We start from the raw sequence: 15,731 nt of genomic DNA on the forward strand, positions 1-15,731 counted from the left end.
AGGTAAAATCATTTATTTGTTGAAAAAAAAATAATCTGTAGAGATAACACAGTAGGTTGTTTCTTATAATTATTTTTTGATGAAAGTCTGCTTACTATGATTTTCGTAACTGAATAATTTAGTTTTTACAGGGCCATAGTGGTATTATTTACAATACACACATTAGCAAGAGATTGTGGTCTAGTTAAATGATATTTTTTGGTTCTGGAAAGTTCACAGAAATTCTAGGATCTAGGTTATTGCTAGGAGTTTTCCCTTAAATGCAACAGAATGAATGGTCGAGACAATCTGGTTTTCAAGATATCACAAGATTCTTACATAATTCTGTATTCATAGTTGAGAAAACTCAAATAGATATTAGAAATTAAAAGTCATAGTACTTCATATAGCTGTGATCCATTAGCATGTTAAAAGTGTAAGTGATGCTACTATCAAAGGGGGTGAGCATGACTTAAGCTAGTACAGTCTATGACGATGAAGATTATAAGGTTGCTACTCAACCAACAGTAACAACAAATACATTTTGTGAATTGTGCTTGAAATGGAGAGGGCTCGTGCATCCAAGTGGAGTTGATGGCATAGATCAGGTGAAGCTTTATTTTGTAACAATGTGGCCTAAATCGGGATTCTATTTACCAAATTGATGGGCTAAGAATCAGGGTGAAATTTCTTCATATTTTGCTTCTTGAAGATTTTCAGATGAAAGTTCAAACAACATTTTAAATAAAAGCCTTTGAGCTTAATTCAGAATTTGACATGCCTACTGGCCTCTTCTTGAGCTTTCCATTAATGTTTCCAAAACTAATTCCCAAAGTGAATGCTCTGGAGATGGCCAACAGAACCAACACCTCAGCTGCAAGTCTGACAGTGCAGCAGGCAGCAAGGGGTTGTGAAAGGCTGCAGTGATCTGCTCACCCTCAAAGTACAGGAGCCTAGAATAAAGGTCTGGGGGTCAAATTCTCCTTGCCACCTTCAGGTTGAACAGAATCAGGGCCAAATTTTCAAAAGAACCAAATTTTCCAAATTGTTTATCAGACTGGAAGACTTAATATTATAGAAATCCTGTCTTGGTCTGTTTGATCCTGGTCTCCAATGGTATTAAGCAGGAATACTTAATTGAAAAATTGCCATCAATAAGTGGAATTTAGAAAAACTGATTTTCTCTTAACAGGATTAGATACATTATATCTAATCCATATTATTATATTATCTATATTATATCTAATATATATCTCTAGTTTATCCCTATTAACAAATTAAACACAATACAAACGACTGTGGTCACTTATACAAAGATATGGGGTATTGGAACATGGGAGGAAACTTACGAACAATGATGTTATTTTTTCAAAGGCACTTTTCTAACAATGATTACACACTGAAATGGTAATTACAGCTCCAAAAAAAAAAAAAACACAAAACAGCACAGCTGCTCTCAAAATAAAACACAAAGCACAGGTTTGCCCATGATATTTTTTGTAACAGACTATACCAGAAAAAAAAAATTCAAATCCAGAAGTGCTTTTATTGAATAAATTATCAGCCAAACAAATGAAACTTCACATGCCTTTTAGTACAGCAACATTGACATCTAGTGGCTAGTTAAACTCCAAGTCATGCATCTTTACATGGCAAAAGATTGTGGAACATAACATTTACTGAATTTGACAAAATAAATGTGCATTTCAACAGTCTGCTTCCTTTACATAATCTTTAGATCATCACAGAATGACAGGACTCTTTAATGACTAGTCTGTAATGACCAAACCCTGTCATGGGAACTGGTGAGCATAAACCGCCATGCCTCAGCACAGCCACAGTGATTTTCCCTGTTCCTTAGGAAGTCTTGGGCTTGTGAGTCAGCTGTGACTTAACTACACTTTGCTGGGGCTTGTTGGAAGGCACAGTGCATCCCGAAATTTGTACAGAGGTACACGTTAAAGAAAGCAGACTGCACTTACTGAATGTAATTTTACTCGCACACATGAACTTGTATTTTTAGCTCTGCTTGCTTTTCTACAAATTACTAGGGGACTTCAAATAGAAAGAGATGAAAATCAGGAACACGACAGATGCCATGAGACTGTTCGTACTACGAAGATATGAAAATAAAAGATTTGGCAACTTCACAGATGTAGAATGGAGGAAGGTGCTGATATCAACTAATGTTAGAAAATCTCTTTTCCTCATTTTTCAACAAAATAAGTGGTATAATGGAGAAAGAGGAGAGATTAGACATAATAAATCTGAACATTACTAATACTTCTGATATCTCTGAATTCATTTCTCATGTGAAACTCAAATGTATGTACTCTGCAAACAGGTCTTATAATGGCAGTGACTGCCTTGCCCTCACTCTCTATACCTGTGGTAGCTGTCCCTTGTGGCATACTGGCAAAGCTGCCTTAGTGTTCCTTAAAAACAGAAAGAGGAATCTGAGTGTGAAGAATAGCAATAAAGTATATAAGAGTTCTCAAAAATTTAACCTATAAGGAAAGGTACTTTAATTTCTTTAGCTTCAAAAAGAGAAGACTGTGGGCATATGTCTTCCAGTATATAATGATGTATGAGAAAAATGTAGATCAATTCTTGCCTTCTGTATCAACTGGTTTAGGGCATTAAAATTATCTCACGTAGCAACTAGGGAGATTTGTCTTATATATTAGGAAAAAAAAAAAAAAAAAAACCACTATATACCTTAAAGGTTAATAGATTCAGCTATTTAGACTGTGGAAACTCCTATACCAAAAAAACTTTTAGGAACAGCCCAACCAATACATCAGGTATAGTCTTGTGAATTCTGCATCTCCATCATTTAGTACCTTCTTTTAGTACATACATGTTGATGAGTATTCCCCCCAGAAATATGGCAGAATTCAATAAATAAGTGAACAGGTTGCTTAAGTTAACATAATGCTACCCCCACAGCAAGTTCAGAGGTCTGCCCTGACACAGAAAGGCACATGCCAGATGTTAAAATTTACCTTTCACTCTTCAGCACAAATGATATGAGTTGATACCTATTCATAAATCATGTTGTGTTTGCAACAGCTTTACCACCAATTTAATGAATTTGAATGACCGAGAAGTGGCAAATTCAATTAAATGAAACTGGCCTCTTTTTTTTTTTTTCTCCATACTGAGTCTATCTCTGTGGTCCACATAATAAAATGTGATTACATAGCCAACTGGAGGAAGGAGTGAAAGTAGAGAAGCTAAAGCTAAACTCTTGGAAGTATTTCAGAATCATGGACATTACCTTCTGTTATTAAGAATATCCCAGCTTCACAGTAATTTCCGTTTCTTCTTCCCAGAACTTTCTACAGAATTGTTACACTGACTTGTCAGAAAATTGAGTGATAAATGTCAATAATTTGAAAACTTGGAGAGAAAACATTTACTTTCTGGAGGTTTTACAACCATGTCTGACTTAGGCTTTCTGGATACAGTGGGTCTGATCTTAACCCAATTCTGGATTTAGGTCAGGAGTAAAAGGACAACTACAGTGATATTGTATTCCTCGTGGGTCACGAAGTTCAGGGCTACTGTAATTTAAGAGAACAGTTTCACATTACTGCTGATTTAATGGAGATCTGCTGCTGAAAGGGCTGTCCTTATAGCTCACCTCCCCCTTCACTCCTGTCCCATCCCTCCATTTCTAACCTGTTTTTGCACCAGCACTGATACTCAACAGATGCCGCAGCAGGAGTGTCAAAGGAGCTAGACTGGCAGCAAATTAAATACTGCAGTTCAGCAGAAGCGGTCAGACAAGCACTACTGCCAATTTGAGAAAAGGAATGCCCTTTTCAGCAGCAGCTAACTCACAGATTGATTTACCTGTAATTGCAAACTGTGCTGCAAAGAGCTGGTTATAGAATTATTGAAATCCACTTTAAAGCTGTAACGCCTCCCACCCCCCAAGAAATGATGCCCATCTTTTTGCCCTTTTCCCCTGTATCTTTCAGTCCTCTGGGAATCTGACGAGAGAATTGTCCTTCTTAGTGTCAAAGCATATTGATGCAAGGTTAAAGCAATGAAAATACTCCCAGAAGATCGAGCTATAATCTATCTACAACAAGCTATGAACAGGCCTAATTTCAACTTCCCATCTATTTAGCAGGCTGTTTCTGATCCACTTACCCAGCTGTAGGTTGTAAAGTAGCTTACTGTAGCCTGCATATAAAAAGCAGTCAGCGTTGGGATGTTTTAAAGCCAGACATCAGAATAGTATAGTGCAGTAAAATGAAATTATCTAGCAGCTATTCTCAGCAAAACTGCATATACAATAACTTCAGCATCCACAACAGTTGCTATAGTTGGACTCTCTGCAGAATCTTCCTGTTCCAGAAAGTTTATATTTTATATATGCAGGCCTTTGTGGCCACAGTACAATGATGAGAGATTCAAGAACTGTAGATCTTCTCTCTACCTTTCCCACTGTTCTTCAAAGTGCATAATCAATGATATGTTGGCCCAGTTTCTAGAATCATGTCAAGATTCATTCATACTAAAGCAGTCTGCCATTTCCGTAGGAGAGGAAAAACAAAAAGAATACGCCTGCTATTACAGCTTCATGTGTATACATTATTTATTTTGAGATATTTAAATTATTAACTAGGATAATTCCATTTTTGCAACAGTCTCTGCCCTTTAGAGGAAATGGGACACTTTCAGTGGGGCTTCAGCAGCATGCCATATACATTCAGTGAGTGCCACATACACTTGGCTCTCAGATCCTTTCCATGGAACACCACCTTTAAATCCCTTCCAGAGCTGTAACAACATAATTAGTGACAAAAATACCTGAGCAAGAGAAAAAACACTTCTCTTTTGAAACTGAAATTCAGTAGCCAAGGTAAGGAGGTACATTGAAAGCTGCGGTGTGCAACAGCCTTGCTATATAATAGCAACTCCCTATAATGTTTTTTGTTAGTAACAATGAAAGTAGTATTTCAATTTCAAAAATTTTCCATTGTGAAGTAGATCTGTGATTTAAGACTCCAGGAATCAATAGCATGGCTGGGAACTCTGATATATTCCAGAATAAAGTATCTGTGATGGATTGCAGCATCTCTGACCTCAGCAGCCAACGCACCGGTTCAAGTATGGTGCGTCCTAATGTTTGATGGGAAACAGTATCAGCTGCCTGACAGCTACTTGCTGGCACTGACCGCTTAATGGTGGACACCGGCAATTCCCAGCCAGCTCACGAGAACACTTCGGGGGTGCAAAGCTCCTTTCCCTCAGGCCAAACTCCACCACCCCTGGGCGAGCAGCGGCGATGCCAGCCGCACCGCAGCGCAGCGCAGCGGGAGAAGCCAGGGGAGCACACGCAGGAGCAGCGCTGCCGGGCGATAGATGGGCTGGGGCCGGGGCCAGCCGGGCATTCCTCCCACAGGGCCCTCGCCGCCGCCGCCACCCCAGCCCCGGGGCCTCTTTCCCCCGGGGAAAGGCAGCGGGGGGACCCGGCGCCCCCGAGCCCACTCCCGGCCCCGCTGCGCCCCGAGCCCCCCCCCAGCCCCTCCAGCCGGGCGGCACCCGCCGGGGCTGCTCCTACCTTCCCCGAGGCGGCGGCGGGCGCAGCCGGGGCCGTGCACCGGGATCCCGGACGGGGAGGCTCCCCTCGCCCCTCAGCATGATGAGCGCCTCTCCCCTCCCCTCCCCTGCCGGCGCGCCTCGCCCTCGCCCTCCCCCGGCCGCCGGCTCCCCGCCGCGCTCCGCCGGCCCCCCGAGCCCCTCGGCGCCCCTCCGCCGAGCGCAGGCAGCTCCCGGCGCGGCCCCGCTCCGCCTCTGGCCCCGGTTTCCGGGAGGGGCCCGCGGCCCGGCCCTCGCCCGCGGCCCAAGCCCCGGTCCCGGCCGCCGCCGCCGCCATGGTGCCCCAGCAGCTGCGCCTCGGCGTCGCCGTGAGTGGGGCCGCGGAGGGAGGGACGCGGGGAGGGGGCGGGCGGCGGCGCCGCGGGGAAGGCCCGGGGTAGGGGCAGGCCGCGGGCAGGCCGCGGGCCCCGCACGGGCACAGCCCCCGCCGCCGTGCGGCCCGCGGCCTGCCGGGCCGGGGAAGGGCAGGGATCGGAAGGGAAGGGACGGGAAGCTTTCAGGGCGTGAGGGGTGGCTTTGGAAGTTGCCTAAGACCAACCCAGGCCTTTCCTCAGCGTCATTTTTCACTGTGGAGCCCCACAAACCTTTGAACTCCACTGCCGTAGCCTGCTTGCTGTCTTACCTTTTACTTTTTTTTTTTTTTTTTTTTGAGAGAGAGAGACAGTTTTAATAAAAAACCTTTGCAAAGAGGCTGTACTGTGTGGCTTTTCTCTTTGTTAGGAGCGTTCACCATGCAGTATGTACAAACACATTTCGTAATCGTGTTTTTGTGAAATTCACTTAACGGCCTGTCAATTGTTTTCCACCCAAGTGGCAGCTGCATAGTCCCAGCGAAGCCTGGAAGCTGACAGGGAGGTGCAGGAGCACTGAGCACTGCCGCATGCGGATCCCTGTCTGTTGCGCTCAGTTTCCTGTCAGCTTCCAGCCTTCAGCTCCTTGCAGCTCTGGTCTGGATCCCGGGCTCAGTTGAGGCATTCCCAGGGCAGTTTGTGCCAAAACGAGCACAGGGGCCTGCCTGGGGCTGGGCGCAGACAGGAGCACAGCCCTGTGAGCTGGACAGGTACAGGGAAGGCTGAGTGGTGCCTGTTAAGGGAGTTGCGTGACGAGGGGCCACGAGATGGGATTTTGTGTCTAGGACTGTGTTGCCTTTTTTTTTTTTTTTTTTTTTTGCGTTTACAGTTCAACCGTAGGAGTCAACATGAACAGTTCTCTGATGTGCACATTTCACTAGTGTGCCTTTACCTCAATGAAAAGGGTTAAAACAGGGTTGAAGGTTTTGCACCCTTTTCTGGATGCCAATGCCTCCTGCAAGTGTGGTGCTGGGGAGTTGGCATCAACAGTTGACATTTCCTGTCTGCTGTCAGTCATACGCAACGTTACTGCATTTACCGCGTGTAAACTGCTAGTTTACAGGAGCTCTAATTTAGTTAGTGCTTTCCAAAAGTGAATCCAAGATGTTGGGATTGCTTAACTGTCAGTGATTTAAGTGTATCCCAAAGTACACTTGTTTTAGTACTTGTTTTAGTTTTGTGGTTTCAGTTTGTGGTGGTGTTTGGAAAAAAAAAAAAAGTCCAACATCGGTGCAGAAGATAAAATACTCAAATAAGTTATGTAATTCTCAGGTTCATACTTTGATAAAATGTTTGGTAGTTACTTATTAGTTTAGAAAAAAAAATATGAAAACAACTGTGGTATGAGAGGGTTTATCAAATAGTGAAAGTAGTTACTTTAAATTTTCTTGACAGTTTTGCATGACCATACTTACATATGCATCTTTTAAAATCTCTTAGTTTGGACACAAAGCTTTGTTATCTGCCTGTCTTTTACTACAGTTAAATATGGAATAAATTTTACGTATTCTGGATTGGGTTTTTTGTTTGTGGGGAAACCAGTCTTGAAATTTCATGTTAAGCAGATGTCTGTTTGCACTCTCCTTCCAAAGTAGAAATATTCATGAAATTCTTTGTTGGAGTCCATTTTTATGTTTTACCTAAAAGTCAGGTGATCTTGGTACCATCCTGAGGCATGCAGGGCAGTCAGTAATTGTTCGGTCTGGGTCTCCACAAGTGCCTTCAGCACTGCTGGAGCTGCTGATGCATGAACATAGCTTTGGTGCAGTACTTGTCTGCACACAAGGACTGGTGTGCACGCCACAGTACTGGTGCTTTACTGTGCCTTCAGAGAAGGATTGGCCTAAAAGTATTGGGACATCAGTCAAGGGTGGTTGGTTTTCTTCACCCTGAATTTATCGTTGAACTTTTAATGAGATCATTTGTTGTAACTTGGATGAGTGGTTTGATCTGGCTCTTGTGTAGTTTTAGAACACTTTGCAGCTGGACAGCTAGAAGGAAGATGTGAGATTAGGAGTGAGAGAGAGGAGGTGGGATCAACTAAAGCCATTGCTTCCACTGAGAGAACTGCACATGTAACTGTATGCTGAAAAATGGAGATGACAGATTTGGGCTTTAGCTAGTGCTTGTTCATTTTGATGGCATTAAGATATGGGATTATTAGTAGTATTTAATAACATAATAAGTAATAATGGTCCAAAAATGTGTGGGAAAAATATTTCATTTCGTGGTATGACTATTGTGCCGATTAAACTGTATGTTTTTATAGGCATCTTATTTTGTATTTAGATAATAATTTCAATCAGCTTTCCAGCTATTTATGTAAGATCTAACAATCTCAAATGTTGTACCACAGCCGAAGAAAAAATTTTGCTCATCCTTGTTGATTATTTTAAATGTAGGCATGTCATTTTCTGTCCTCCAGCCTTCTGAAAGAGTAACTCTTGGAGGAAATACCTTTTCTGTGTAAGAGAGATTGTTTGAAAGTAAAGACCAAAAGTGTTTTAGCATCTTTTTTTTTTTTTTTTAGCATCTGCATCTGTTAAGATTAAGTATTGGAACGTCTGCGTATAAATTATTTATATAGTGATTTTTGACAGGTTGACAGTATCTGTGAGAAACCATAGTTTCTTTGTCCTATGTTATTTAGAAAATGTTCTGCTTTGTATGTTGCATATGATTTGGTTTAAACATATGTGAGAATTTGCACTTGATTGTGTGCTCAGTGTCTTTTATTTATTCATGATGCACAGTACTGATTTCTAGTTATGCCGTATCCAGATTACTCTAGCAGGTATATTGACTGCATTGTCATTTATTTACTTCCAGGCACGTGGCCATGGCGGCTATGATTCTGATTTCAGTGATGAGGAGAATGGAGAGAAGTCTGTGCAAAAGACTAAAAGGTAATGTAGTACAGAATTAATACTTTACATTGTGTGTTTTGTCCAAATGGTGTATTACTGTGTAGAAAATTATGCTGTAGTATGTAAAGTCTGGTGTTGAACTGATTTTTGAAAAATCAACCTCTGATTCCAGCATTTCCTCACACCAAGCTTGCCAGAGCATGTTGTCTCCCAGGGACAACTGATTAAAATCTGTTCTGCCATGTCCATCTGGTGTCTATGTGCCTCTCGGTTCTTGGAGCAGTGTATTTCATTTTTCTGAGCATTAGCATGAACTGCTGGAGTTTGGCTGCTCCCTTCACTTCACTGTGATCCATCAGGAAATGTGAAACTGCTAGGAGAACAAGGCAAAAGAGGCCAAGTAGCTGCAGGCTTTGTAGATATAAAACACCTGCTTGGAGGAAGTGAAGAATTGCTACTAGTTTATTATTTATTTTTTTTTTCATTGGGGTAGCTAATTTTCTTCATAGTAGTTCATGTGGTGCTGTGTTTTGGATTTAGTGCTTAGAAATTAGTGCTGAAAACGCGTTTTACGTGTAGTTGTTGCAGTGCTTGCACACAGAGGGAAGGTCTTTTCTGCTTCTCATGCTGCCCTAGCAGTGAGGAAGCTGGGGGTGCACCAGCAGCTGGGAAGGGACACAGCCTGGACAGCTTACACCAGCTGACCAAAGGGATGTCCCATACCATATGATGTCATGCTCAGCAATAGAAGTTGGGTAGAAGAAGGAAGAAGGGAGGACGTTTGGTGATATGACACGTGTCTTCCCAAGTAACCATTATGTTTGCTGGAGCTCTGCTTTCCTGGAAGTGGCTAAACAACTGCCTGCCAATGGGAAGCAGTGAATGAATTCCTTATCTCGCTTTGCTTGCACACACACCGCTTGCTTCACTTATTAAGCTGTCTTTATCTCAAGTCATGAGTTTTCACACTTTCATCTTTCCTGTTCTCTCCTCCATCCCACTGGGCAGGAAGTGAGGAAGTGGTTTGTGGTACTTAGCTGCCTACCAAGTTTAAACCACTAAAGTTTATTAATTTATGAAGAGACCTGGGAATTGTATTGGTGAATTATATTGTACTCAATCCTTGAAATGTAACTATGTATCTCTTACTTGAGACCATTTTGCCAATTCTTTCATTAGTTTGCACAATTAAAATTTTGTAGTCTGATCTTATTAAGATTTATTTTTTTTTAATTTATGTATTTATTTTGCTTTGGCACCATAATCCTTGGACACTTTCTGCACCATACTAAACGTTTTGCCTACATTACACATACATTTCTCATACCTTTTCCTGTCTCTTCCTTGCCTTGTTATTAGACTTTATTTAAGAAGGCTTTCTGGAAACTTTCCTAGGACTCTTGCATATTTTCCTTTGTAATGAAACTGAAGGAATGGTTTTCTAGTGTTTACATTCTGGGAAAAAGTCAGTGTTTTAATCACTGGAATAATAAAAGGCATTTATTTTATAAATATGGCTGTTCTCCAGTAAAACAGTGACTAGTTTTGTTCAGTTTTGATTTTCTTTAAAAGGCCATTACACATTACACCATTCTGCTTCCTAGGTGGAACTAACCATCAGGAGCCTTTCAAAAATATCATTGCTATCCTTGTTCTGGCACACTGCTGCTGATTCCCAGTAGGGCTCTAATGTGGGTTCACTGCATATGTGTATATCTTTTTCTTACTCTATGATGATATTTATTTTCACTTTAAGGAAAATAGTAGTCTTAAGCTTTTTCTGTATTGCTGTTTTACGGAATCTCCTTATGGGAATTTTGTGCCTACAGGTCCTTTTGAGCAAATGATATGCTTAGTTTCTAGAGTCCTGTATCCTATAGCATAGAATATAAATTCCCTGGCCAACTGGCTACAGGTTTCTGACTTCCTTTCTTTCTGCCAGCTGGTAATTACGGAAAAATCTCCTTCTTCACCTCTGCTGAGGAATGAAACTAACTAAATATACCTTTTACTAAGCTGAAGTGTATTACTTTATATTTAACTTTTATTACTTTGTTAAATTTTGAATGTATTTTTTGCTGGCTACTGACATGTATGGTTCACAAGACAGTACTTAAATTAAGTTTTAAATTACCGTGCTTGCACTAAGAGAGGCAAAACTGTTTAATGAGGTGTTGAGACATTAGCATGAAAGGATGGGATAGTATTGTTATCAGTCACTCTTATTCAGTGAACATATTGTCCTTCCTTTTTTTACTGGGCTGTGAAGCCTAGATATATAAAGGGCTTGTAATGTAGAGTTAGTCAGAAACTGTAGAAACTAGCATAGCAGGTTTTGTCACTTGAGTTAGTGCAAAATTTGGATATGGAAATGCTATTACTTATGGAAAGTTTTTGACTAACATTTCTCCCTTTTTTTTTCTCCCTTATCTGTAGCACAAAGGAAGAGAGCCTTCTGGTAAAGCCATTCCAAAAAGCAAAACAAGGCAGTGTGGCTCACAGACAATTTGCAGCTGAAGAATGGGATAGGTATCTTTAATCTGATGCTCTTGTGAGGCTTTTTTTCCTTAATGTAAAGGTAAATTTCACTCAAACATATTTGTTATTAACAGGGAAGAAGCAAGAAAAAGAAGGTTTCACTTGATATCGATGGATGCTGTATCCTTCTATTTAATTATTCTTCAAGTTTGACATGGGTTGGAGGTTGGCTTCTATATATATGCTTACAGAGCATTTTTGGAGAAGAAAGATAGTTTTATAAACTTCTAGCAGCTGGTTGAGGTTTTAAAGATGAAATTGCCTTGAAGTTCTGTATTTGGAAGATAACTTCTATAAGAGGTTATTAAGTAAAAGCTGCTAATTAATTCCTTTCTTTCTGGAAATTAACAACAGGTTTTTGAGAAAAAATTATTTCTGCTAAATATATAAAACATTTTTATTATTATTTTTGTTTTAAACTATCAGTAAAATAATTTAAATACTGATACAGAATCCTTAATTGCATTATTCAGTATGAAAGACACAAAAAGTTTGTGAGTGACTACATTTTATACTATGGTGGCAAAAGGGAGGATTTCCGACGTTCTGGGTAAGAACCATAAGCAGTCTTTCCCCTGAGGTCCTTAGAACCCCCTTGTTACATAAAGCTGTTAAACTGTATCTTAGGGGGAAGAGAGGGATGTGTGTGTGTATCAAGCTACTAATTATTTTGATCACAAGTAGTAACTATAGTCATTGCAAATATCTGGAGCACAAACTTGCCTTGTTCCATTTTCCATCGTTTTTATAAAAGAACTTACCATGAGCTGAATTAATTCCTGTTTTGTTATATAAAAGGAAATATGACAGGTGAGCATTAATTGAAGGTGTGTTGAGAAATATCTGGCAGTACCTTCAAAATATCAGTCTGGAACACTTTTCAGATCTTCAAAGTTGCTATCTATTGTCCAGAATAATGATATCCTTCTTTAGAGCTATCCATAACTGTCTTCGAAAAAAAAGAATTTTCAGACAGAATGATGTCATCCACAGTTTCAGTGACCATTTACTACTGTGGATTTTTCATTTGGGAAATGGTATATGAGGGAGTAATATATTTTTAAATAGTTTAATTCCATAGTAATTCCTTTATACAGTGAGGTAGAGATAAAAATGATGAATACTGATGTTTACCAAATTACTATGTGACTGACTTTTCATGGTAATGTTATATCATACTAAAATAAAATTGCGTTCTTTTACAGAGAAAATGACAAGACGGATCTTGATATTATAAGAGAAAACCATAGATTCCTGTGGAATGAAGATGATGAAGCAGATATGAATTGGTACCTGGAACTATTATATAAAACATTGTATTTTTAGATCACTTTGTACTGAATTTGTATCCCCTATTTATTAAGAATTACTGTTCATACTTAGTGATCATTCTTTGATCTTTAATGCATTTAGCAATGAAAGACCTTTAAGAGGTTTAGTAACATCACTTAGTGGCAAAATGATATGGTGACAGAAAGAAAGAAAAAGTATTTGTGCATTCTCTGAGATGACTGTTCTGAAAATCCTGAAGGAGCCCTTTCTTAAACAAGCAAACAACAACAAAAACAAAACAAAACAAAACAAAACACTTTAATTTGTGATTTTGTAGATATATTTTAGATGCATTTTCCTGCTTTTGTGGAAATTGTCTCTTATCTCAAAGAGTGTATTTTTGTTGCATTTCTAGCTCTACAACTTGTGTTCTTCAGATGAAACAAAACATCTTTGTCTGGTTAATGTCATTAAAATATAAAATAAATAGTATTATGTTCTATATTTAATAAAAATAATACCTTTTTTACAGGGAGAAGAGACTTGCCAAGAAGTATTATGATAAATTATTCAAAGAATACTGTATAGCAGATCTCAGTAGATACAAAGAGAATAAGGTATGTTTCATTATTGTAAATCATCTTGGTGTTAAAGTATGCCTTCTTTTTCTTACAACAACATATATGTTGTGAAACCAGATTGTTAGTACCCCTTCCCTAGAAAGAGCGTTGAGAGAAACTGTCAGGTTATTTAATAAGCAGCAGCAGTTTTGAATCCAAGCATTGTCACTGCCCCAAAAATGTGCTTCTGTGGGAATAGAAACATTTCTCTCTGATGGGGTTTTATGAAGAGGTACATTGTGTGTAAGAAAGGCACAAAATGCAGAGAGGCTGGGGAGAGAACGCTAAAGGGGTTTGTCTAGAGAGAAACATTTGATGAAGCCTAAAAAAACCTTGGGAATGTTACTGTTAAAAAAAAAAAAAGTCTAAAAAGAGATAGTTTTGTACTTGAAGGGTGACTGAAACAATTTTGGATATGCTTGTTCTAAAGCAGCATCTGTCACTGCTTCTTCTTCTCTGTTTATGGAAACAAGATTTTTTTGTAAATAAATAAAATTTCTTAAGAGAACCAAACAAATTCCAAGACCAGTTTTCCTTCTTAGCCAAAACAGTCTTTGTTGTTTCCAAGGTTTTGTCTAACCTTTTAGTCAAAAAGAGTATGTGAATTTTTTATTGTAATTTTGCAAAGCGTTGCTGATCTCAAATGCCTATTAGTGTTGTTAGCACATAGTAACAACCCAGCCCTGCGAACAGTGTCTATGTAAAGTTCTTTGAGACTATTTATAGTATTGAAAATTATACTCACTGGTAAATATTTGCAAGGACTAGGCTTAAACTCTAATATTAGGCAGAAAAGAGGACAGCCATCTAAAGGTGATTAAACAGAAAAATACAAAATTAAATTATTTTATTTTCCTACAGTTTCATATCCCTCTGTATCTTGTCCCCACCCCCATCCCAACCTGAGTTTCCCTTGAGCATGCTTACAGATTTTGTTTCTTTCCTTACTGTGCCAAGTTTCCATATGCTTGCTATCTTTTGTGGGAAACTGTTTTGCCACAGTTTCCTATTTTTGTGTGTGTGTTGTGTGAACAGTATTCCCTTGTCAGACTTCAAATGTGACTGTCCTAACTTTGAGGTCACTCTGAATTCCTGTTTATGCTAGTAAGTCATTACCTATATTTTTGGAACTGCCATTTCAGCATAAGTGATACATCAGGTAATTTGTTCTCTTTATTAGGTTATGCTTTCTGTCCTCAAATATGTTCTGACTATGCAAGAGTCCTTTCTCCAGTTCATTCTCAATTATTGATTTATCCGTGCCCATGTTTGGTACAGAAGGATGCCAAAAGCAAGTTTTTTCTTGGGAGTCAGAAATAGGCTGCTGATCAGTTCCTGTTCACACCAATGGAATGAAGCCTGTGCTTTCAGATTTTTTCTGCCTCAATTCTTTTTCTGTTTTCCAGAAACTGGAGGCAGTTATCTTTAGCCCCTCGTGCCTTCTGTTTTGCAGTGCTGGTGCTATGAGAGGTGTAGGGTGGATGGCAAGCTTCTAAGCTGGTCAATCTTTTGTTTCATAGTTGATGATGCTTCTTTATATGCCATTAGGTGGTGCTAAACTTGGCAATGAGTTTGTGTGTGTGTGTTTTTATCTATCTATTTATAAAAAGCTTTTATCAAAAAACATAGTTTGAGACTTGCCCATACATAGTCATCTGTCATTTCACACATATAATTGTTTTTCTACTAGACAAAATCTTCTCACCAGCTAATTCTTCTACAGACCTATGCATAGAGATTGTAGTTACGATCTCATTTAGAACATTTCTTCTGAGAAAATGAACTCAGTTTTCCTAAATAGCGGATAATGATAAGTATCATTTTTGTGGGAAGCACCCTGCTGAGGTCTGAAAAATCAACAGACCATCTTGCCAAAGACAAGAAGCTCAAAAAGCAAACAATAAGAAGCCTTATACCTCCTGTGTACAGCTTCATTAAGTTGATATTCTTTGTTAAAGGAATTTCTGGGCGCAAGAGCATGCAAGGGGCAAGGCTGCTGCAGCTCCCTGCACCCAGTTCCAACCAGTAATGAGGCTGAAAATGTATTCCTCGTAGGCACCCACACAGAGCACACGTATACCCATATAAGTGTATAATAATCATAGTTATTATTATGTACATACAATGTACACACAGGATCATCCACACAGATTGCAGACGTGAGCACAGAGCAGTCACACAAAGATAGTACCAATGGCATCATCCCGCTCCTTACCTTTCTATTACTCTGCATTTTTTCTTCCCCAAAGCTCTCAGAGTCTTTTTCTGCCTTGAGTTCATTCCCTAAACGTCCTGTAATAAATCCTGTGCAGTCCCAGAAAGCTCTTCCCCTGCGTGCCATGTTGTGTCTCACCCCTCCATGTGAAAGGTGATCCAGAGAGCTGTTCCTGATGGCTCATTATGACGGGTTTCACACCTGGACAATGCGGCTGATGGTTCTGCCTGGACAGCCCTGGCAGTTCATTCCTCTGGAGTTGGTACCTTGGGTT

The 15,731-nt window shown here is 39.8% G+C and overlaps 2 protein-coding genes across 6 annotated transcripts in view; one reads left to right on the forward strand and one right to left on the reverse strand.

The window, feature by feature from the left end:
* Positions 1–5,699, reverse strand: part of LGI1 (leucine rich glioma inactivated 1) — a 30,829-nt gene extending 25,130 nt beyond the window's left edge. Inside the window, exon 1 of one of the 3 annotated variants that reach the window (XM_068688062.1) lies at positions 5,558–5,699. Coding sequence is in view for 1 of the 3 variants with exons in the window: in XM_068688063.1 (XP_068544164.1) it covers positions 5,558–5,637 (80 nt within the window). In the remaining 2 variants the exon portion in view is untranslated. The remainder of the gene's footprint in view (positions 1–5,557) is intronic. The other 2 variants (XM_068688060.1, XM_068688063.1) reach the window with 2 other exon arrangements.
* Positions 1–15,731, forward strand: part of LOC137859234 (protein FRA10AC1 homolog) — a 39,070-nt gene that overhangs the window by 9,562 nt on the left and 13,777 nt on the right. For 2 of the 3 annotated variants that reach the window (XM_068688071.1, XM_068688070.1), the window contains exons 1-7: positions 5,785–5,903; positions 8,775–8,851; positions 11,249–11,341; positions 11,425–11,470; positions 11,824–11,900; positions 12,556–12,639; positions 13,155–13,239. In XM_068688071.1, the coding sequence (XP_068544172.1) occupies positions 5,871–5,903; positions 8,775–8,851; positions 11,249–11,341; positions 11,425–11,470; positions 11,824–11,900; positions 12,556–12,639; positions 13,155–13,239 (495 nt within the window). In that variant the 5' untranslated portion in view covers positions 5,785–5,870. Of the gene's footprint in view, positions 1–5,784; positions 5,904–8,774; positions 8,852–11,248; positions 11,342–11,424; positions 11,471–11,823; positions 11,901–12,555; positions 12,640–13,154; positions 13,240–15,731 lie in introns of those variants that run through there. The other variant, XM_068688072.1, reaches the window with a different exon arrangement.

This window comes from Anas acuta, chromosome 7, assembly GCF_963932015.1.
Source record: "Anas acuta chromosome 7, bAnaAcu1.1, whole genome shotgun sequence".
NCBI lineage: Eukaryota > Metazoa > Chordata > Aves > Anseriformes > Anatidae > Anas > Anas acuta.